Source organism: Coregonus lavaretus (genome assembly GCF_964263955.1).
Source record: "Coregonus lavaretus genome assembly, chromosome: 37".
Classification (NCBI taxonomy): Eukaryota; Metazoa; Chordata; class Actinopteri; order Salmoniformes; family Salmonidae; genus Coregonus; species Coregonus lavaretus.
In genome coordinates this window covers 5946020-5970765 of record NC_140024.1, presented here as the reverse complement: position 1 = coordinate 5970765, position 24746 = coordinate 5946020, and the positions used below count along the sequence as shown (strand labels likewise).

The 24746-nt window shown below is 40.8% G+C and overlaps 1 protein-coding gene across 1 annotated transcript; it reads left to right on the top strand.

Annotated features, from left to right (window-relative positions):
- Nucleotides 1-8186: 8186 nt before the first annotated feature.
- Nucleotides 8187-18432, top strand: LOC311111265 (midkine-B-like). The gene is made up of 5 exons (XM_084153979.1): nucleotides 8187-8330; nucleotides 16050-16132; nucleotides 16322-16492; nucleotides 17168-17329; nucleotides 17464-18432. Exons 2-5 carry the CDS (start codon nucleotides 16051-16053, stop codon nucleotides 17490-17492), a joined length of 444 nt encoding a protein of 147 aa, XP_084010105.1. The 5' UTR covers nucleotides 8187-8330; nucleotide 16050; the 3' UTR covers nucleotides 17493-18432.
- The last annotated feature ends 6314 nt before the right edge of the window (nucleotides 18433-24746 follow it).

The window sequence follows — 24746 nt, the reverse complement described above, 5'->3', positions numbered from 1 at the left end:
TTATATTGTGTTGAGAGTGAGGGGAAGGAATTGGTCTCATTCCAAAAGCTATCCTACAGTATAACTAGGTAACTAGTTTAATGTAGCACCACAGTAACTGTGGGTCTACTGTATTTTGTTAGACTGAAATTAGTTGTTGCTCTGGATTTCTTATAATTATTTAATCGCTAAACATACTTGTAAAACGTACTTGTAAACACATTAACAAGGTACACTATTTCATATACACATTGTTGCTGGATTCTGTTTGTTGTCAAATGTTTATAGTTTTTACCGTTAAACAACCCATAATGCCAACTAAGATGCATTTCATTGTAAATCATTGCTGTTCTCTATTATGGCCAGATATATGAAGAAATGTAGCACTGAATCAGTTTCTGTGATAGGAAATATGTTGTCAATGAAAGGCCTCTAGTGTTTCTAATGCCAGACTGAAAATAACAACATTTCTCTTAAATGTTCATATATGTTTTATTTGATTATGAAAAGTAAATTAATTGTGTAGTTCTACATCAGTTATTATGCTTCATACATAATCATATGTTCTCACATAATTTTGAGGGGGTATTCATTTTTTGAATTTAATTTTTAACAATAGAAAACATCCACATACAAACGACAACGTACAGGCACACACAAACATCCACAACATCCCCCCTGCTCACACCCCCATCTCCAGCGCCCACATCACTCTCCGCCACAGCCTCAAACTGCACCATTTTGTTTCATTGTCACACTGATTGTCAGCATTTTCATTTGACTCTTCTTCAATAATGAAGACAGTAGGCCCCCTTTTAGTTGACTTCACTATAATTGAAATATGTTAGCCTTGTGGCTGAGAAGATTGGATATCATCATTTGAGGCATTCATGATTATACAGCATACTGAAAGAGGTGCATATTTGATCAGATTATGTAACATATATCCTGCTGTTCAGAGACTGACATGGAGATGTAGGAAATGCCTTTGCATTTATATAATTTGGATGTACAGTACCAGTCAAAGGTTTGGACACACCTACTCATTCAAGAGTTTTTCTTTATTTTTACTATTTTCTACATTGTAGAATAGTAGTAAAGACATCAACACTATGAAATAACACATACGGAATCATGTAGTAACCAAAAAAGTGTTAAACAAATCAAAATATATTTTAGTTTCTTCAAAGTAGCCACCCTTTGCCTTGATGACAGCTTTGCACACTCTTGGCATTCTCTCAACCAGCTTCATGAGGTAGTCACATGGAATGCATTTCAATTAACAGTTGTGCCTTGTTAAAAGTTCATTTGTAGAATTTCTTTCCTTCTTAATGCGTTTGAGCCAATCAGTTGTGTTGTGACAAGGTAGTGGTGGTATACAGAAGATAGCCCTATTTGGTAAAAGACCAAGTCCATATTATGGCAAGAACAGCTCAAATAAGCAAAGAGAAACGACAGTCTATCATTACTTTAAGACATGAAGGTCAGTCAATCCGGACAATTTCAAGAACTTTGAAAGTTTCTTCAAGTGCAATCGCAAAAACCATCAAGTGCAATGATGAAACTGGCTTTCATGAGGACCGGCACAGGAAAGGAAGACCCAGAGTTATCTCTGCTGCAGAGGATAAGTTCATTAGAGATACCATCCTCAGAAATTGCAGCCCAAATAAATGCTTCACAGAGTTCAAGTAACAGACACATCTCAACATCAACTGTTCAAAGGAGACTGGCTGAATCAGGCCTTCATGGTCAAATTGCTGCAAATAAACCACTACTAAAGGACACCAATAATAAGAAGAGACTTGCTTTGGCCAAGAAACACAAACAATGGACATTAGACCGGTGGAAATCTTTCCTTTGGTCTGGAGTCCTAATTGGGTATTTTTGGTTCCAACCATTCTGCAGCAATACACCATCCCATCTGGTTTGGGCTTAGTGGGACTATCATTTGTTTTTCAACAGGACAATGACCCAACACACCTCCAGGCTGTGTACGGGCTATTTTACCAAGAAGGAGAGTGATGGAGTGCTGCATCAGATGATCTGGCCTCCACAATCACCCAACCTCTAACCAACTGAGATGGTTTGGGATGAGTTGGACCTCAGAGTGAAGGAAAAGAAGCCAACAAGTGCTCAGCATATGTGGGAACTCCTTCGAGACTGTTGGAAAAGCATTCCAGGTGAAGCTGGTTGAGAGAATTCCAAGAGTGTGTAAAGCTGTCATCAAGGCAAAGGGTGGCTACTTTGAAGAATCTCAAATGTGAAATATATTTTGATTTGTTTAACAATTTTTTGGTTACTACATGATTCCATATGTGTTATTTCATAGTTGTGATGTCTTCACTATTATTCTACAATGTAGAAAATAGTACAAATAAAGAAAAACCCATGAATGAGTAGGTGTGTCCAAACTTTTGACTGGTACTGTATATTAACATCAGGATTTTATTGAAGCCTGTCTACCTGCTCTATTTTGTATGTTTTATGTATTTGAGGATCTGGTCCAAGTATAACTACTGTAGTTCACTGTGATCTTGGAAAGTGCACTGTGGAATCATTACAACAGTGTTTTTCCAACTTACAGTATATCGTCGTCCATTTCCAATCGAAATGTAGATGAAAACCCCATTTTCAGAGGTTTTCTAAATCCGTTTTTTTCATACCATTGGGGAACCTGATTATGTAGTATGCACAGTCAAACCCTTTTGCATGTTATTGTTGATTGAGGGACATTTATGGAGGCCTTGCAAGATCTTTCCTCAAAGAAATGAATTGTACCACAAAACACTAAAAAAACACATTATTGTAATTGTTGTCTTTTTATTTTATTTGTCTATTCTTTTTTTTTACTTATACAGGTAAGTCAATTAAGAAAAAATCGTATTTACAATGACGAATTGAATCAATTATGAAATGGTCACGTCAGATTTCTAATGAACATACAGTTGAAGTCGGATATGTACATACACCTAAGCCAAATACATTTAAACTCAGTTTTTCACAATTCCTGACATTTAATCCTAGTAAACATTCCCTGTCTAAGGTCAGTAAGGATCACCGCTTTATTTTAAGAATGTGAAATGTCAGAATAATAGTAGAGAGAATGATTTATTTCAGCTGTTATTTCTTTCATCACATTCCTAGTTGGTCAGACGTTTACATACACTCAATTAGTATTTGGTAGCATTGCCTTTAAATTGTTTAACTTGGGTCAAACGTTTCCGGTAGCCTTCCACAAGCTTCCCACAATAAGTTGGGTGAATTTTGGCCCATTCCTCCTGACAGAGCTGGTGTAACTGAGTCAGGTTTGTAGGCCTCCTTGCTCGCACACGCTTTTTCAGTTCTGCCCACACATTCTCTATAGGATTGAGGTCAGGGCTTTGTGAAAGCCACTCCAGTACCTTGACTTTGTTGTCCTTAAGCCATTTTGCCACAACTTTGGAAGTATGCTTGGGGTCAATGTCAATTTGGAAGACCTATTTGCGACCAAGCTTTAACTTCCTGACTGATGTCTTGAGATGTTGCTTCAATATATCCACATCTATTTTGTGAAGTGCACCAGTCCCTCCTGCAGCAAAGCATGATGCTGCCACCCCCGTGCATCACAGTTGGGATGGTGTTCTTCGGCTTTCAAGCTGCCCCCTTTTTCCTCCAAACATAACGATGGTCATTATGGCAAAACAGTTCTATTTTTGTTTCATCAGACCAGAGGACATTTCTCCAAAAAGTAAGATCTTTGTACCCATGTGCAGTTGCAAACCATAGTCTGTCTTTTTTATGGCGGTTTTGGAGCAGTGGCTTCTTCCTTGCTGAGCGGCCTTTCAGATTATGTCGATATAGAACTTGTTTTACTGTGGATATAGATACTTTTGTACCTGTTTCCTCCAGCATCTTCACAAGGTCCTTTGCTGTTGTTCTGGGATTGATTTGCACTTTTCACACCAAAGTACGTTCATCTCTAGGAGACAGAACGCGTCTCCTTCCTGAGCGGTATGATGGCTGCGTGGTCCCATGGTGTTTATACTTGCGTAATATTGTTTGTACAGATGAACGTGGTACCTTCAGGCGTTTGGATTTTGCTCCCAAGGATTAACCAGACTTGTGGAGATCTACAATTTTTTTCTGAGGTCTTTGCTGATTTCTTTAGATTTTCCCATGATGTCAAGCAAAGAGGCACTGAGTTTGAAGGTAGGCCTTGAAATACATCTACAGGTACACCTCCAATTGACTCAAATGATGTCAATTAGCCTATCAGAAGCTTCTAAAGCCATGACATCATTTTCTGGAATTTTCCAAGCTGTTTAAAGGCACAGTCAACTTAGTGTATGTAAACTTCTGACCCACTGGAATTGTGATACAGTGAATTATAAGTGAAATAATCTGTCTGTAAACAATTGTTGGAAAAATTACTTGTGTCATGCACAAAGTAGATGTCCTAACCGACTTGCCAAAACTATAGTTTGTTAACAAGACATTTGTTCAGTGGTTGAAAAACAAGTTTTAATGACTCCAACCAAAGTGTATGTAAACTTCCGACTTCAACTGTGTATGTCCAAACCTACCACTGGAATTAAACATGCCAAAATGTACTGAGGAAAACATTGCTCAAACATTTTATAGTCTAATAGTCAGAAACACTTGTTGAATAAGTAAGATTGCTCATGATTAATCTTGACATTGCTAAGGGGCGACGCATTTATTAATAATCATGCCTCATTTGATATCCTGGTGAAAATTGCCTTGGAAACTAAAGACCGCATCTCTCCACAGCATCTTATCTATCGTCTATGATTTACCATCTTACCATCTTGTACCAGTATTTATTGGTGTTGTCCAAGTTTCATCAGAACATATTTTAACAACAGCAGAGGAAAGGCAAAACGGAGAATGTAGCACAAAGTGACCTCTTGAAATTTAGTTGAATGGCCTCAGCCTTACAGTAGTACGTTTTGTGCGCTTGTGCAGTGTACATATTTGAATCTGGCCCAGAGACTTGCAAAGCTATTTTTTTGGTACATCCATCACTCCATAATGAGTTTTGCTGTTGTCATGTAGTTTTCTGTACATTAACGCAACCATATCAACATCTCACATTGTCACCTTAGCTTTGTGTAGTGCCTTTACCCATAGCTCACGTTGAACAGAAAATACAAGCTATTATTATCAGACACTATTTCATGTGCCATAAGCACTGTCCTGTTATGGTGTGTGCAAGAAAACACTTCTCATAGGTGTTATTGCCAAATAACTTAGCCTTCAACAGAAATTGATTTTCTGTTTGAAATGACACAAATTCCCCAACATGATATTTCAAATGCTAATCTTAAAATGCGGTATGGCCCCACTTTCCATGTTGTCGATTACTGCAAAGAGCACCCTCTCCCATCATCATTTCCGTATGTCCACTGATTTTAAAAGTACGATATTCTTAAAGTTTCAGTAGAAATCCACAGTCTTTCAATTACATACAAGTGGAAAGTGCTCTTTGGAATGGCAGGAGCGTGGAACTACCAATGCTATAACTGCATTAATCAAAACTTTACTACAGTGTTCAGTTGCATGAGTGCAATGCAGGCAGGCATGGGGCTTACAGTGACTGAATGGGGTCAGACAACTTTAACTGCCTCTTTTATGACATTTTTAAAGGAGCTACAATATAACAAGGAATGGTAGTTTATGTATATTATCTGTGCTTTATTTTGAGTTGCTGTGCAATTCAGGGCAAGAGTATCTATCACAATTCAAAAAAATTAAAAAGAAATAGAACATTGAAATTACTGTGCAATATGCATTTTTCTTTATTCAAAAATCGGTACTATTTTTTTTACTTTATATAAATAGTGACCAAAACGTGATGGACAGACTGGTGTGCAATGTTGACGATATCAATCGGTATATTTCTTTCTATTGGCTGATTTTTTGTTATTGTCTGCTTGGGAAAATAACAATAAAGGATAGTACTTAAACGACTGTATTTATTGTAATGACTTTCTTGTGAGTGTTGATTTGATTAATTATTTCATTAAAGTGCACTCCTTAATAACCCTGCATTTATATAAGGTCATGTTAATATGAATATACCTCAGGTGAATGCAGGTGATGATTGTTACTGATAAGAGGTGTTCTGCTGGCTGTAATGTCTTGTCCTGCACCAACCAGAAAAGAATGGAGTCCACCTCAACAGCCTGTTAGCCTGGTTCTTTTCAAAGTTTCTTTGTACACAATGAGGGGTTAAGCTGGGATTTTGGAGGTGGTGTAAGGGTTGACATAAGGGTTAGTTAGTAGTCTGTAACTGAAACACACAATGGTTAAAAGTGGTTAGAAGTACAAAACGTGCATGGCGTCACGGTGGGACTGTACCCTCTTGTATTTGAGGAAGACAGCCTCAATAATTACTGTGCCGATGAAATCCAAGGACTTGTGAAGTAATACAATTGTTTATTCCTCATAACAGGAATCAAATAGGCTATGTTGCATCTTCATTTTATTCTTGAGCCTTTATTTGGCCTTGCAATGTTACATACTTTGTCTGGATGACAGCATTGGCTCATATGAGACACTGTTTACAAGTCGACCAATCCTGAATGCCCAACCACATAAAGCCAATGCAGTGGAAGTATTGAAAGCCTTTTGAGACTACACATTTTCCCCTCGTTTGTTGCAAACCATAAAGATACCCACTCCTGTAAAAAATAAATAAAATAAAAACATGTTGAATTTACAAGGATCTGGTAAAAACAAGCCATCCTCATAGGCCATTTGCGGCTCCCTAATCCCTGGCTGCAAGACCAGCTCAACAGATATAAACAACTGAGATAAAGACCTAAAAGATCCCCTGAGGCCTAAACCTAGTGCTCAGACAGAGCATAGAGCAGCATATACAGAGTGGTACAAAAAGAAAGCTTGATGGTCCAACCCAGTAAGACAAACTGTAATTTTGTGTATGTCGAATGTCTGAAGGAAAGTAATAATGATAGTTAATGCCTCTGTGTTGCAACATGCAATGTGTTTGAAAAAGATGAGTCATGTTAGTCAGAGCTGATTCATAGTGCATCATCTGGAATGATTAAATACTGTAATTGGATACTGTCTAGTTATTGCTGGATGTTGTATTGGATGTGTGTTTATCAGTCTGGTCCATTTGTGAAACTGAACAGCTGTTTTCTTCTCCTAGCTCTGACTCATTGTTGGCATGCTATCCAACTGGCAATTGGAAATGTCCCTGTCTATGGTTCAGATTCTGGTCTGATCGCTATTGTGGCCTTGACTCACCTCCCCTGCCCTCCTGGGATTACCCAATCACATGGCCGAGGTCACAAAGTAATCTTGGATATACTGTACATTGATACTAGATAACATGTAGACACATACTGTATAAGTTGTATTTTATCAGTACAGTGTGGTGATTTACTGTAAAACTCTGTCAGCCTATCTAGGCACCACACTGTTACTCTGCCCTGTGGTCGAGCATATGTTTACACCAGAGGAGACTGGTGGGAGGAGCTATAGGAGGACGGACTCATTGTATATGGCTGAAATTGAATAAATGGTCAAAATGTGGATTCCATATGTTTGATGTGTTTGACACCATTCCATTAATTCCATTACAGTCTTTACAATGAGCCGTCCTCCTATAGCTCCTCCCAACAGCCTCCTCTGGCTTACAGCGGTGTTTATAAATGGCTCTTATCCAGGGTCCCTGTCTAATGGAAGCTGTTGTGTGACAACAAGCTCTCTGGGTACATAATCAGAGGTGGACAGGAATGGCCAAGAATTATAGGGCTAATGACTGGTCAATCCCTCCTGTCGTCCTGTAAACCATTTACTGTGTTGTTGTTGTTAATACACTTATGATGCATACATCCCTAGGCATTCTGTAGGCACCATAGAATAATATGATCTGTCTACAGTAGGTAGTCTGAGCATGTCATTCTGCTTTCCTTTCTCTGTGGTAATGTCTGGTGGTGAAATTGGTATGGGTATATATAGTAATCAATGTTTCTTTAATATGCAAGCATAAAAAAAGACATGTAGCTACAAAGACAGAATACATCTAGGGATTCACAAAAATAAAACATAAAAAAGTTAATATCCTAGAGTAGTAGTGCACAGGGGTTGGGGTTAGGCGTCTTTTGACCCGTAATCATCACGTGGGTTAGTGATGTCACGAGGTGGTTAATTTAATGTGGCTGTAATGTTACCAGTTCAAACTAGTTTTGGAGAAACAAAGGGGAGGGTGACAAATAAGAGCAAGCGGGCCGGGCTAGAGGTATTGGAGGACTGTAAAAAATCTCTTGTGGCTCAGAGTAAGACCTTTAACTCTCGCCAAGAAGTACGATCAAAGAAAACAAGTAAGTTATATGTGTATTTGTCCAAATGTATGGTGGTGATGTTACTTTGTGTCACTCAATACAACATTGTCATTACTCACTTTTAATAGTTCAAATATATAGTCTCCAACATCGGAATCCTCTGAAGAATAACTGACGTGTCGTGTGTAATTTCTCAACTGGAGTTATTCTTCTTGGGAGGTTTAATTTGTGTGTAGGTTTCATTATTGAGTTTTCCTTTTTAGTTGTATGGTTTTTTAAATAATTTATGCACCATGTTTTGGCTTTACTGCATAAATTCATAACTTTTGCCAGTAATGAACACACAACTTTTGTCCCATACACGCAATTTGCGCAAAAAGCAAGTGGCACTGCATATTGGAATAAACTTTCGTTGAATCAAAAACTTTTCGTTTAATCTTAAATATGAAGTCAAGGATTGCAGTACAAATACTGAACAGAACGAACTTGTTTAGTTCTACAACTTTGCAAGCGGTTCTGCTTAGGGTTCTGAAGAATTTGTGGACAAATGACGTTTTGTTTTAATAACTGATTTACTTTGAGTTTAATAACTTTGTAATTATGTTAGCAATTTTTTGCACTGTGTGACAACGTCCTCAGGGGTGACACATTCTAGTGTTGAATATAGTGAAGATACATAGTTTGAAAGTGTACTTTTACATGTCTTTGTTCACCTTAAAGTAAAGCATAACCATTTATTCCACAATCTTAATTGTGTTCATGTGCCAGAAATATTTTGCTTTCTGTTTGGGCCATTGAATGGTTTCTATGACCAGAAAACTTCACTTGAACAATAACTCTAAGTTGCTCTGGATAAGAGCTTCTGCTAAATGACTAAAATTAATATACATCCCACCTCAATAATATGACCATTGAAATCGACTCTAACCTCAAGTACATGTATTCAATGCTATCCACTCCACTCAAGAGTTGTTCTCCTTTTCACCTGACCACAATTTATGGCTGCCCCGCCTGTCATTTGCTTTCTCCCCCCATATCCAAAGTAGGTGCTGTGTAAGAGGCTGTAAAATATTATTTGCAGTCAGATATAACGATCAAAGCAACATAACCTTAGAGAGATGAAATGGGGAGAAGATAGTCCTCAGTCTGTTGTTATCATTGTTTTTCCAGTTGTATTTTTGTCTCTTTTAGAAAGTTATTGGGCACGCTGGATACAGCTAGTGCCTCAGGGTTAGGTTTTAGAAAGGGAGGAGGGGTAGCATGGGGCTTCAGAGCTTGGCAGATGGACCTTGAGGCAATGGCACAGATAATCAGTGGAGAGAAACAGCTTTGAAAAGACAGAGAGAACTCTCCCTGGCTATTCAAATGCACCATTCAGCCTGATTTCAGCAGAGATGTATGGGTGCAGGGCCCCTCTACTATTCTCTCACTGCTCATGGGTATGATGGAGTATGTTCATTGGATATGTTAACGTGTCGTGAAATAGGAAGGAATGTGAAGTAAGTAGGCAAGGGCCACTGTCTCTTTTAGAGAATAAACCATTCTGTCATGACTGCCATGCCTCAACTAGAAGGGATATTATTTTCACATCTTTGACGGCAGGGAGGATGTTTAGCTGTTGACAATGAAGTTATAATAGATCAAGTGCACTTGCACAGTTGGTCTCTGACGGCCAGAATCCACCTATATTTTTATATTTGATCAAATAAAGCATGCGATTCAGCCATTTGTTGGCCACTAAGTGTTACTTCCTGAAGTAGGCCAGGACATTCTGTGTCTTTGTTAACTGTCTTTCTTTAGAGTGACCCTCTACCCTGCAGCGTCTCTCTGATTGGCCTTAGTGGGCATTCCATCCTTTTTTTGCGGTCAGTGGCTTTTCTGAGAAGACGAGGAATGCTGCTTTGCAGTGAAAACAAGAGTGACTTTTCGCTTCATGCTTTTCAGGTTCAGTGTAGTCCTGCTTTCCGTGTGTTGTTGTTGTTGTTTTGTTGTAGAACTGATCTAGATGTGTGTTTGACAGTAACTCTAATGTTATCTATTTGATTACAGTGGTCTAGGACCATTAGATTGTTAGCAAGAGGAAGCACCATTTGAGTCAATCGAATTATGATGGTTACGGTATCTGATCCAATTTGACTATTTGGTTTGCTTTCTGCTATGCAATAAATATGATGTTTATCCCATTGTGTGATGGGTAGATGGTGGTAGTTGGGTGTGGTGGGGGGGTTTGAATATTGGGTGATGTTTCATAATGACATGTTTATGGTTGGGAAAGGATGATCTCTTATACACCCATAGCTAACTATTCTAACATTCTCGTTACAGCTGCATTACTGATGGATAAAGATTACTGGCACGGATAAAAATAGCAATGTTTGTAGGCATATTAAGCTAATTATTGGGCATGCTAGCTCTAGTAAGCTGTGGTATTTTAAGATGACCTTTCTCCCAATATGCTAAGTTCACATTCAGATGTGTGGAAATGTATGCACTCACTAACTGTAAGTCGCTCTGGATAAGAGCGTCTGCTAAATGACTAAAATGTTTTTTTTTTAATTGAACAAAGACTCTGCATGGGATATCTGTCTAGTGGCCCTTTAGAATGGAGTGAAAGGAGACCAGGAAAAGGCTCTGTTTTGATACAGGGAGTCTGCATTAGCAAAGAACAATAAAAGATTTTGAGGGTGCTCTGGGCCTCACCCTTGGCAAGGCTCAGTGGGTTAGACGAGGCCTGCTGGGTGTTGTTTCATCAAATACAAAAGTGTTGCCTGGAGTAGCCCCTCGACATTTATGACCAGGGGAAGAATGTCATTGGAACTGCTTGCTGGTGCGGAAAAAAAGAGCCAGCTTTTTCTTGAAAATGGGACTCTATCATTTTTAACAGTGATACAAAAAGATAGAGATTCAGTGAGTGGTGGTAGTTGAAAATGGAGAGTGTCCAGATATTTGTGGTTGCTTGGAGTGTTTAGTTATGCCACTGACGCTTAATTACTTTTTTGAGGACAGAAGACAGATTTACTGGGTCAACAGAATATTTTATCAACTGGCTTGAAGAGGAGCAGTAAGCGTATGTGCCAGAGGCCCGGCCAGCCTGGCCTGGTGTAGCCATCACTTTCATTCGCAGTCCTTTTGATGAGCAGTCAAATAAAGAACTAACACTTTCAGAAGCCAATTGTAAAGTTGCCTGATAAAATGATCGTGCCTTGGTAGATTCTCAGGTAGACCAGCTGCCCTTCAGTAGTGAGTGGATGGCTGCCACTTATGGCATTCTGCCTCACACAGTACGAGGCTATAGTTCAGAAAGGTGATAACCTCAAATGGATTGGACTTTTCCAGTGAGTTGTTGATTCATCAGCTGTGGCTGACCTTTCTATTCAGGACTGCCCGCAGGCAGGGAAAGTTCAATGTGAGCATACGGCAATGTGAGCGGATGTGGCTGCCATCTCTGCTTAGCTTCTGGACATATTGGCTCAGGCACAAACCAATAAAACAAATGTTGCTGTTAGATGAGTTTGCGTGGGCGACGGGCATTTCACAAGGGTGCTGTTCATCAGAGACTTCCCAGCAAACCGGGAACATTCACAGAACATTATCTAAGATTCCTGGGGTTGGTGTGTGCTGAGGAAAGGCTCATAAAGGAGTAATAAAGGCCTAGTTTACAAATGTAGTTAAATCTATTTATATATATATATATATTAATATTTTCTTATTTACATTTATCAGGGGGTGCTGCAGCATCCCTGCTTCCTGTGGCTATGTCTTTGGAATGTTCTCCCAACATTCACAAACATTTCCTTTACAACATCTATAAAAACTAGCACAGAACATTCCCCTAAGGTTCTCATTAGGTTCTCATTAGGTTGCCAGGGAATGTAATAACACAATGTTCCGGTAATGTTCTTAGAACATACTGCCACAACAAAATGTGGGAACAATAGAACTGGTTCTGAGGAAACATTACAGGAACGTTCTACTAATGTTGATGGATATGTTATTCAAAACACCCATAAAAACAAGCAGGGAATATTCCTACAATTGTCTCAAAAAGTTATAGTGTGACATTATGAAATGATGGTTCTAATAACGTTCCCTGAAAATACTTAAGCAATAAAATGTTGGAGCAATAGAAGTTGTTCTTAAAAAACATTCCTGGAATATTCAGCTAATGTTGATGGAGATATTACTACTAACACCTATAACAATAAACATTCCTGCGGGACTCAATTCTGTAAGGTTATGACATGATGATCCAGAATTGTTCTAAAAAACATACTTCAACAATAATGCAATTAGTTCTGAAAACATTGCTGCAATGTTCTGCTAATATTGATGTGTAATGTAACATTATTATACTGTATGAAGTTGCCAAACTTTTAAACAAATGGCATTCCTATCTTCTTACATCATTATATTTTTTTAGGGTATTGTCCAAACAAAGCTATAGCTTTTTTCAAGAATGGTAATGAAGTAGATTTGAACCTGCGATCTGCCATCTTCAAGCCCTGTAGGCTACTTAGTTTGCTGCACCACCAGGATCTTAATGTTTCTAGTGGATCCTTAAATTATGATCCAAACTATGGCTACAGTATATGTCTTAGTACATATGCACATCTATGTACACCGCTCCGCAATCTGCCAGGAAATAATTTAACAAGAATTCTGAAATCAAGTTTGCCCCTCCTGTAGCTCAGTTGGTAGAGCATGGCGCTTGCAACGGGGGGCCAGTATGAAAATGTATGCACTCACTAACTGTAAGTCATTCTGGATAAGAGCGTCTGCTAAATGACTCAAATGTAAAATGTAGGGAAAATGAAAGTAAAAACGTCCCAACTATACAGCATATAAAGATAATTGGTAGAGAAAGAAATAATAGAGGATACATATTTTTCTAGATTTTGTTATCCTATCTTTTGCAAAGATAAAGACCACAACCTGGAAGTCAGAGTAAAGGTGTAAACAGCTTTATATTTGTGTTAGTCACATCCCAGTGGCGCAGTGGATTAATAACATTAATAATTGGGATAACACTCCAAAGCCCAGGTTTGATCCCTGCTTGCAACTATCAACCAAATACGGTAGAATCAAATCCAAATAATTGCCATATGGGTTTCTACATGGATTGTTGTACAAATAACACTAACACATGAAAGAAACCTCTATCGACTGTTCAATACTTAATTTGATGACATTGAGGGAATGTTTTGTGCACCCTGATACAAACATTGTAAGAATGTCATCAAAACTGGACAGATTTGGTGTTTTGGTAACCTATCTTGCCATGTCCCCACAATGTTACCACAGCCTAAAGAAATGTGTTAGGAACTTTTAAAGAACATAAAAAATGTGTTCTGGGAACGTTCGCGTAACATCAGGTGAAGGTTTTTTGCATTCTAAAATAAACATTGCATAATCATCCGCACAACTGGACAGTTTTTGTGTTTTAGGAACAGATCTTTTGTCATGTCCCCACAATGTTCCCACCAGACTGTTCCCACAATCTAATGAAACATTCTGGGAACCTTTAAAGAACAGACAAATGTGTTCTGGGAACATTCTTGCAACATCAAGCAAATGTTTTATGCAAACATTGTATAATCATCAGCACAACTTGACATATGTTGTATTATGAGAACATTTGCCGCAACCTAACAAATGTTCTGGGAACTTTCACAGAACCAATTTTGGTTTGCTGGGTTGGCATCTTAGTTTGTGTTGTAGGAAGATTCATTGTAACATCCACATGACATATCGTGAACAGCCCAGAATGTGACATCTTAGTTTCCTGCTGCTGTGTGATCTCAATTCTTTGTTCTCGATGCCTTCAGTGTTTGTGTTCCACTAGGACACTAGTAGGATTTGTGCATTTTGCCAGTCGTTAATGAGGGGTCCTAATTAATCATAACCAATAATCAGGCTATGGCACAGAAAACACATCTTGTGCCTTGAATGTTGATTGTATGTCACAGAAATAAACGTCATAATATTCCAAGCACTTCTTTGCATAGCGAGAAGCAATGTTTCTGTTTTTATTACCCTGGGAAGCAGATTGATTGAATAGGGCCGCTAATCTTTTGAAGGGAAAGCATTAAATACTTTTAGATTCCCACCACAAAATCAAGGATTTGGTATTATAGGCAACCTTGTTTTGAAGTCAGATTCCTGGAATGAAAAGAGTTACTCTTTGTGGGTGTTCTTCAAACTAATACAAGACCTGTCTGTCCCGGCACATCTCGGAGCTCTTCTAACCCAGACAGAGGCATGCAGTTCCCCTGTGTCCCCCAGAAGAATGGCTTCAAACCAAGCCTCTTCCATCGTGCTCTCCCTGTCAGGGCGGCCCCTATCACCTCCCAGCAGGTGGGTTAGCCTTCACCATGGTGATCTGGTGCTGCCTTCCATTCCCTGCTGCTAGCACTGGGGACTGTTGGCAGAAAGAATAGACATTAACTCAATTAAGTCAGAGAATAAATAGAAATTCAGAACTTGAGATATGCCTTATAGACAACCAGACATTTCAGAAATAGAGGGCTATTACTTTATCTATGAGTTTCTGCCCTTTTCTTTCGAACTAGACTCTTAAAGCTGAAATCTGTAAAGGGGGAAACAGTGCCACTGTTCGCCCCAGCGCCTTTGTTTTTAGGGGTTTAGCAGAAACTTACCTCAAACAACATGACCAGCCTAGCAAATCTGTAAAGTATGGCTACATTGTGGCACTATTGGACAGGAAACAAACATTAATGCAAACTCATTGGCTCATAGCGGCCATATTGTTTCAGCTAGTCTTGCATCCATAGATGCTATATACCAAATTTGGTCCCGATCGGTCCAGCGGTTCTGGAGTAGAAGATGTAAAAATTATCCAAAATACATCAAAAGCATATTGTATTGCATGATCAGTTTCATTTTGAGTTCTGATATTTGGCAATCATGGTAAACAGTACCGAAGTAACTTGTCCTAGGGCTATGTGTCAATTTTTTCCTGATGGTGGCACAGTGGGCCCATTGCTGAACCCCACCATGCAATGACCATTATACATAAAGATGGGAAGCGCCATTGTGACAATAAGATGACATGAGTTGTGTTCAATGTGTCATCAACATGAACAGGATAGATTTATGTTTTCGAACATATTCCAGGCACTGCATGTCACAAAATGAAATGTTGTATTTTGTTTGGTGTTCATGTTGGAAAATGTGTTGTTTTGTGTAAGGGGAAGTGAAAGAGTGGAGTGGCTAGCTCATGACCCATTGATCCGCATTGCTGGTTGTGTGTGCCTCAAAGTTTGTCTGATTGACCCTAAATTGAGTCATGAGAGCATAGGAAAAAAATCTATACAATCTTTCAGCCGTCTCACATATATTTTCCCAGTTCTCACTCTCACAGGCTCGAGTGTCAAGCTTTAAAACTGTTTAATGTAATGAGTTTTGTACAACATGATGTGTTTTGCTCTTTGACCATAATTCCTTATTCACCTTTTACCTCTAAAGTAGAGTTGTAATGTGCAGACTCCTCATGAACGGACATGTGAATTAGTTTGATATAGCTGGCAATTATCAATATTTGACCTTGATCGTGATCTTTCAACTCTCATCTCGATTATAGATACACACCAGAGGAACATCAGATTGACCTTTGGAACAGCAGATGTCACCTCAAATGACACACAATATGCCCTACAGAATGGTAACATTATTTCTAGTGCCACAATTGTAATGGAATGTTTTTTTTTCTTTTCCCTCTTTTTTAAATTTTCTCTCCAGTATGCGGGGTTTGTTCTCAACAGTCTTGGTGCTTCTTGTGGCCTTGATGATAGTCACCACTGAAGCAGGCAAAAATAAGAAAGGTAAGGGATTTGCTATGTATTGCTTTAATTTGCCGTGCACAGTTTTAGAATTAGCATAGCAGTTGCACCTTTCATGAGGTTCATAAAGCCTCAGTTGGAAACCTGTCCTTACTAATTGTAATATTGCTGATATTATTTATGTCGGTATATATTTTTTCATAATTGCAACTTGATATTTTTGTTTCACAGAGAAGGGGAAAGGGGCCAAGGGTGGTGCCTCTGACTGTGCTGAATGGCGCTATGGTAGCTGTGTGCCTAACAGCGGAGACTGTGGAGTCGGTGTCAGAGAGGGTACCTGCAACGACCAGATGAGGAAACTGAAATGCAAAGTACCTTGCAACTGGAAGAAGGAGTTCGGCGGTAGGAATTAGACATTGATATAAGATTCCATTTCCCTTGATATACCTTATAATTTCTCAAAGTGTAAAGTGGTGGTCAGTCAATCAGAAATATAGCAAACATGTAATTCATAGGTTACTACATAATTATAATTTTATCATGTCATTTCTTAGTAAATACCCATAATTTACATAACCACAAAAAACGACAGAACTATTTATTTAGAATAAATTATGTTCAGACTGTTTTATGATAGACTGACGACTCACACTAAATTATTCCGCTGCTCTGTCGTTCACAACATACTTTAGTCTGAGACGGCCATCATTGAAGTTGTTTGTGGTGACGAGGGGCACGAGGGGCGTTGTGCAAAGCAAAGTCATCAGCGATTGGATCGTCTCTAACCAATAAGAGTATCAAAGCCAATTACGTTTTTTCAAACCGCTGCTTTACCCACGTGTGTTCTGGCTCTGGCCCAACCCATCGGTTTTTGGACCAATCAGACGGCACGAATGTGTTCGCATTCGGTGAAGGGTCGGGGAGGTACTCAGATCCAGACTCATTGCGGGGAAGAAACGAACGTACGTGGGCGTGGCGTAGCGTTTGGCCGGAGCAAGGAGTCTGGGTAGCCATGCAAGCTCTATGGTGGTGTGTTCCATACTCAACGGTTTTCCCTTCTGACCTGTTCCGTTTCAGCTGACTGCAAGTATAAGTTTGGCAGCTGGGGGGAGTGTGACACAGCTACTGGATCCAAGAGCCGGTCTGGAACCCTGAAAAAGGCCCTGTACAACGCAGAGTGCCAACCCACCATCAAGGTGTCTAAGCCATGCCCCTCAAAGACCAAGACCAAGGCCAAAGGTAATGTAAGAAGTAGAAATGTAAGTAATGTAATAAAGTAAAATTCCTATCCACAAATGAGTATGTCATATTGAGCAAGGAATCTATGATGAATTGACCCTATTGTTTGATCATTTTTTATTGTCTTCCTACAGGAAAGAAGGGAAGGGGGAAGGAGAACTAAAAGGTCCACATTGAACAAGTGATTGGTTTGATTTTATTACGCAATATCCTTTGCTTTTTCAACAAACATAATATGCACAAGTGAATTATGAGATGTCAAGTGGGCCTTTCCTTCAAATACAGTATAACAAATGCTAAACGTCTCTGAATATTGACCAAATATCCCACAAACACCATTTTTTTTTCACATATTTCCAGGTGTCGGTGGCCTGGCAATTTGGCCTGCTTGTGTTCTGATAATTCCATAGTGTTAGTAGGTTGCAGCTCTGGACATGCTGTATTATGCAAGATATGCAAGAAACAGATACTTTGACCTCACCTGTGTTCTAGATCTACCTAAACCTTGTGATGTACAACATTTTCCAGAGTTTGTTGTATTTTTTGTATGCTCTCAGTTCCTTTACATTAGTTCAACTTCAGCTCCTTGTTTGAGATTATTTCTTAACCAGTAGATCGTTTGATATACTTGAGTTTTTTTAATTAAAAATGTTCATCTTACATTGTTGTGATTGTTATAGTTTTCTCTTGACTACCAATTAGTATTACTAACATAATTGATGAGTGGATTTCAATTGTGTGTGCCAATTAGTAAAAGTACAGAGATGCAAATCAACTATTTTTCTAGTAAATTGAGAACTGTCAGCTCAACGTTTTTCATGTACAATACAAAGCTGAGCTTGAATGCTCAAGAGAATGCAGTCATTGTCTTTGTAAAGATAATAGTGGTATTGTTAAAACAATTAGTTTTATAATATATATACTTCAAAAGGTGTCTGGCGATTTTGAGTGAACTGCTGTGTTCATATTTTTGCAAACACACATACACACACCTTCACACAGTTCATCTGTACTCTCATTTTTATAATTACTGTCATTATTATTCCACAAACCCTTGGAACAGAAAAGAATCAACCACTTTAAATAAACTCTCAGAATTTTGACTATTGGTTGTTTCGTGTTTCTTCTTAGTAAAGATTTGTTAAGTCTCTGCTTTTGTTGAAATATACAGTGGCAATTGAACGTACTACATTCATGCAATTAAAGAGAGACCATATAAATAAAGAAAGAACATCTTTGGTTGAAATGTCCTATGTGGCAGCGATATGTGTCAGAAACATTTATTCTAGTTTCAAAATGTACTACAAAGTGTAAATATGATAATTTTGGTCATAAAGTCAGTCTCGTCCAAAACGGAGATTTGCGAGATTATTAGGAAAAAAGGGTATGTCACGGCATGAAGGGTACGTAACAATTTTCCTTCGGTTGGGTTTATTTAATTCCTGCCCACAGCTGGCAGCACCCAAGTAGTGCCCAGCACACTGACCATTTGGTTTGACTTTGGATACCTATGGGGCTAGTTAGGGACCATCAGTAAATTACACAATGTACACTACCGGTCAAATGTTTTAGAACACCTACTCATTCAAGAGTTTTTCTTTATTTTTACTCTTTTATACATTGTAGAATAATAGTGAAGACATCAAAACTATGAAATAACACATATGGAATCATGTAGAAACCAAAAAAGTGTTAAACAAATCAAAATATATATTTTTCTTCAAATAGCCACCCTTTGCCTTGATGACAGCTTTGCACACTCTTGGCATTCCCTCAACCAGCTTAATGAGGTAGTCACATGGAATGCATTTCAATTAACAGGTGTGCCTTCTTAAAAGTTAATTTGTGGAATTTCTTTCCTTCTTAATGCGTTTGAGCCAATCAGTTGTGTTGTGACAAGGTAGGGGGGGTATACAGAAGATAGCCCTATTTAGTGAAAGACCAAGTCCATATTATGGCAAGAACAGCTCAAATAAGCAAAGAGAAACGACAGTCCATCATTACTTTAAGACATGAAGGTCAGTCAATCCGGAACATTTCAATAACTTTTGCAGTCGCAAAAACCATCAAGCGCTATGATGAAACTGGCTCTCATGAGGACCGCCACAGGAATGGAAGACCCAGAGTTACCTCTGCTGCAGAGGATAAGTTCATTAGAGTTACCAGCCTCAGAAATTGCAGCCCAAATAAATTCTTCACAGAGTTCAAGTAACAGACACATCAACTGTCCAGAGGAGACTGTGTGAATCAGGCCTTCATGGTCAAATTACATTTTAGTCATTTAGCAGTTAGTGAGTGCATACATTTTTCATACTGGCCCCCCTGTGGGAATCGAACCCACAACCTTGGCATTGCAAGCGCAATGCTCTACCAACTGAGCTACAGTTGCCGCAAAGAAACCACTACTAAAAGACACCAATGAGAAGAAGAGACACGAGCAATGGACATTAGACCGGTGGAAATTTGTCCTTTGGTCTGGAGTCCAAATTGGAGATTTTTGGTTCCAACCGCTGTGTCTTTGTGAGACGCGGTGTGGGAGAACGGATGATCTCCGCATGTGTGTTTCCCACCGTAAAGCATGGAGGAGGAGGTGTTATGGTGTGGGGTGCTTAGCTGGTGACACTGTCTGTGATTTATTTAGAATTCAAGGCACACTTAACCAGCATGGCTACCACAGCATTCTGCAGCGATACGCCATCCCATCTGGTTTGGGCTTAGTGGGACTATTGTTTATTTTTCAACAGTACAATGACCCAACACACCTCCAAGCTGTGTAAGGGCTATTTTACCAAGAAGGAGAGTGATGGAGTGCTGCATCTGTCACGATCGTTGACGGACGGGACGGACCAAGGCGCAGCGTGATATGCATACATGTTTATTATACCGAATAAACACAATAACAAAACAACAAACTAAATGAAACGTGAAGTCCAAGGTACACAAACAACATACCTCACACGGAACAAGATCCCACAACTCAATTGTGCCAATAGGCTGCCTAAGTATGGTCCCCAATCAGAGACAACGAGCGACAGCTGCCTCTGATTGGGAACCACACCGGCCAACATAGAAATACCCATACTAGAACCTATAACATAGAACAACACAACATAGAATATACACACCCTGACTCAACATATAAGCGTCCCCTGAGTCAGGGCGGGACAGTACCCCCCCCCAAAGGTGCGGACTCCGACCGCACAACATAAACACAACAGGGTAGGGGCCGGGTGGGCATTCCGCCTCGGAGGCGGATCCGGCTCAGGGCGTGACGACCTCTCACTCTTCGCCTCCCTGTTGCGCCCCTGGTCTGGTCTAGACCTTGGCGCGTTATAATATAATAATATAATATGCCATTTAGCAGACGCTTTTATCCAAAGCGACTTACAGTCATGCGTGCATACATATTTATTTTTTTGTGTATGGGTGGTCCCGAGGATCAAACCCACTACCTTGGCGTTACAAGCGCCGTGCTCTACCAGCTGAGCTACAGAGGACCACACGTTGCTTCCCCTCTCCTTCCTCCCACTATACTCCAAGCCCTGTCTGGACCCTGGTGTGGGAGACCCCGAACCTGGAGAGGGGCTGACGTCTGGGTCTGGACTGGAGCCGCTGACCGGAGCTGGACCGGGCACCGGTGGAGCGGACTGCTCAGGCTCCGGACTAGAGCCGCTGACCGGAGCTGGACTGGGCACCGGTGGAGCGGACTGCTCTGGCTCCGGAGTGGAGCCGCTGACCGGAGCTGAACTGGGCACCGGTAGAGCGGACTGCTCTGGCTCCGGAGTAGAGCAGCTGACCGGTGCCGAACCAGGCACCGGTGGAACAGGCCGGGCCGTGCCGGACTGGACACACGCACCACTGGCTTGGTGCGAGGAGCAGGAATAGGCCGGACAGGGCTGGCGACGCGCACCACTGGCTTGGTGCGAGGGGCAGGAACAGGCCGGGCCGGGCTGGCGACGCGCACCACTGGCTTGGTGCGAGGGACAGGAACAGGCCGGACCGGGCTGGCGACGCGCACCACTGGCTTGGTGCGAGGGGCAGGAACAGGCCGGACCGGGCTGGCGACGCGCACCACTGGCTTGTTGCGAGGAGCAGGAACAGGCCGGGCCGGGCTGGCGACGCGCACCACTGGCTTGGTGCGAGGGACAGGCCGGACCGGGCTGGCGACGCGCACCACTGGCTTGGTGCGAGGGGCAGGAACAGTCCGGGCCGGGCTGGCAACGCGCACCACTAGATTGATGCGAGGGGCAGGAACAGGCCGGACCGGGCAGGCGATGCGCACCACTGCCTTGGTGCGAGGGGCCGGAACAGGCCGGACCGGGCTGGCGACGCGCACCACTGGCTTGGTGCGAGGAGCAGGAACAGGCCGGGCCGGACTGGCGACGCGCACGACTAGCTTGGTGCGAGGGGCAGGAACAGGCCGGGCCTGGCTGGCGACGCGCACCACTGGCTTGGTGCGAGGAGCAGGAACGGGTCGGGCCGTACTGGGAACCCGCACCACTGGCTTAGTGTGGGGAGCAGGAACGGGCCGGACCGGACTGGCGACACGCACCACTTGCTTGGTGCGAGGAGCGGGACTGGGTTCCTTTATTAACCCCCGCTCCTTCTGCTGCCTAACCAGCTCCTCTTGCCGTGCCTCTACACTTTCCTTCTCCCTTTTAGCCTCCTGTAGCCTCGTCATCCACCTTGTGTGCCCCCCCAAAAATGTTTTATTGGGGTTGCCTCTCGGGTCTCCGTCGTCGGCACGGTTGGCGCCGTGTCTCCTCTCCTGCCTGGGCATCTACCTTCGCCCATGGCCCTTTCCCTGCAAATATCTCCTCCCATGACCACCATTTACCCACCTGTGACATGGCTATTCGCTCCTCCTGGGCACGCTGCTTGGTCCTTGTTTGGTGGGATCTTCTGTCACGATCGTTGACGGACAGGACGGACCAAGGCGCAGCGTGATATGCATACATGTTTATTATACCGAATAAACACAATGACAAAACAACAAACTAAATGAAACGTGAAGTCCAAGGTACACAAACAACATACCTCACACGGAACAAGATCCCACAACTCAATAGTGCCAATAGGCTGCCTAAGTATGGTCCCCAATCAGAGACAACGAGCGACAGCTGCCTCTGATTGGGAACCACACCGGCCAACATAGAAATACCCATACTAGAACCTATAACATAGAACAACACAACATAGAATGTACACACCCTGACTCAACATATAAGCGTCCCCTGAGTCAGGGCGGGACAGCATCAGATGACCTGGCCTCCACAATCCCCCGACCTCAACCAAATTGAGATGGTTTGTGATGTGTCGGACCGCAGAGTGAAGGAAAAGCAGCCAACAAGTGCTCAGCAAATGTGGGAACTTCTTCAAGACAATTGGAAAAGCATTCCAGGTGAAGCTGGTTGAGAGAATGCCAAGAGTGCGCAAAGCTGTCATCAAAGCAAAGGGTGGCTATTTGAAGAATTTCAAATATAAAATATATTTTGATTTTATTAACACTTCTTTGGTTACTACATGATTTCATATGTGTTATATTATTATTCTACAATGTAGAAAACAGTAAAAATAAAGAAAAACCCTTGAATGAGTAGGTGTTCTAAAACTTTTGACCGGTAGTGTACATACATGGGACAATATTTTTAAATGTCAATAGCTCCAAATATCAATGACATAGAAACCTCAAACAATCTATAAATTGTAGAAATTCATATACAAATATTGAAAATATTTAATGAGAACTAAAAGGTGTGCAACATTAAAATTAAAACATTTTCCCATTTACATTGTGTAATATATTGGCGGTTCCTAACTAGCCCCACAGATAGACTATCCAAAGTCAAACCAACTTTGCCACAGTCTGGCTGAAGCTGATTGGCAAAAGAAGTTGGCTAGTTTGCTAGCTAGCTTAGGCTACTTCCAGACACAAGACCTGGTTAGACTGTTTCAAGTTATCTAGAAGGGTAAGTGACTGTGTACAGTTTTGGCAGAGTGAATGTACAAACGCCTCTCACCTGCAAACACACATAAGAGACACCACATTAAAGCATGCCTTCAAGACCTGAATCTCATTCTCAATTTCATTTCCTAATGAGGACGATTGAAACCGAGGCTAAATCAGTAAGTTCAGCCCTCCTTTCATAAGAAAAGTATTTCATTTCAGGACCTGTCACGTTCATTACTAAGTTACTGTTGTAAGATCAAGTAATACAATGTATGGCACTAGTTGAGAGATAATGATGTCAAATGTCAGGCGATGTCTCATCATTATTGCTAAAAAGAGGCATGGTTGAATGAGTAAACCAAATGACCCTTAAAACCGGGCAAACTAGTAGATTTGTTATAAAGCCCACAGGGCCTTGCTGAGTGCATGACCTGAAGTCATGGTGCCATAATTTGTGCTGATCTGTTTTGGCTCTGAGGGTCTCCTGCTGGATCTGGTGCTCCCCTGGGCTCTCAGCACAGCCATGAGCTCATACTGTGTCACTGCTCGGTCACCGGCCCCAGCGCTCCTCCCATTGTCTCATACAGATATCACTACCTGTCAATGTTAACTCTATATTCCATAGTCTGACTGGTAATAATCGTAGCATGCAAACTATATTCCATTAATACTGTATATTAAATCAAAAGCATACTGTACATGTCAAATCATTTCAAATACTATTCCAATGGTACAAGATCTTTATTAAGCATTAGAAAATGATACAATCCTCTGTACACTGTCTCTGGATAGTTGTTTTAGGGGAGGGCCATACTACAGGAAACTGGTCATGTTTTACACTCTCCCTTTCACCCCTTTTTTGGGTCGCACTCAGCCTGTCATGCTAATGTTATATTAATGAGCTTTACCATGACAGTAATCACCCCATGATCATTTCAAAATCAGTTTTATATGGATGCACATCCATGGCTGGTCATTCTACATTACCAGGTCATACACAATATCAGTTATTTTCCCACTAATCCCTACTTTGATGCATTTAGTTCTTTGTCAGAAGGTCATTCTTTGAAAATCCATTGAACCATTTAGATAAGCTAGTAATATTACCCACCTAATCATTGGTGTGACCTCATGAATATGGATATAGGCTGGGGAGGTACAAACTGGACTTCACACATTGTAATCCAACATGGAGAATAGTGGCAAAGTTACAAATATAAGCGATTTAGTCACCAATGGCATTCAAAACAAAAAACAACTGCTTACATTTTTTTGAAATACACTCTCTATATCAATTTAGAAATACACTCTTGATATCTCTTGCATATACATAAAGTTATATATATATATATATATATTATATTCAATTTGTAAAATTATGTGTAAATCACAAACATAATACAAGAGAGGTACAAACATTCAGATATTAAATGCATGAGAGAAACTGCACTTTTTAGAGCATACAAT

What these genes read in the sequence shown, in the direction of transcription:
- LOC311111265 (XM_084153979.1), top strand. Translation starts at nt 16,051, where the DNA reads ATGCGGGGTTTGTTCTCAACAGTCTTGGTGCTTCTTGTGGCCTTGATG. An exon ending in AGCAGGCAAAAATAAGAAAG is followed by an intron (nt 16,133 to 16,321) that starts GTAAGGGATTTG and finishes TTTGTTTCACAG; the next exon opens with AGAAGGGGAAAGGGGCCAAG. An exon ending in CTGGAAGAAGGAGTTCGGCG is followed by an intron (nt 16,493 to 17,167) that starts GTAGGAATTAGA and finishes GTTCCGTTTCAG; the next exon opens with CTGACTGCAAGTATAAGTTT.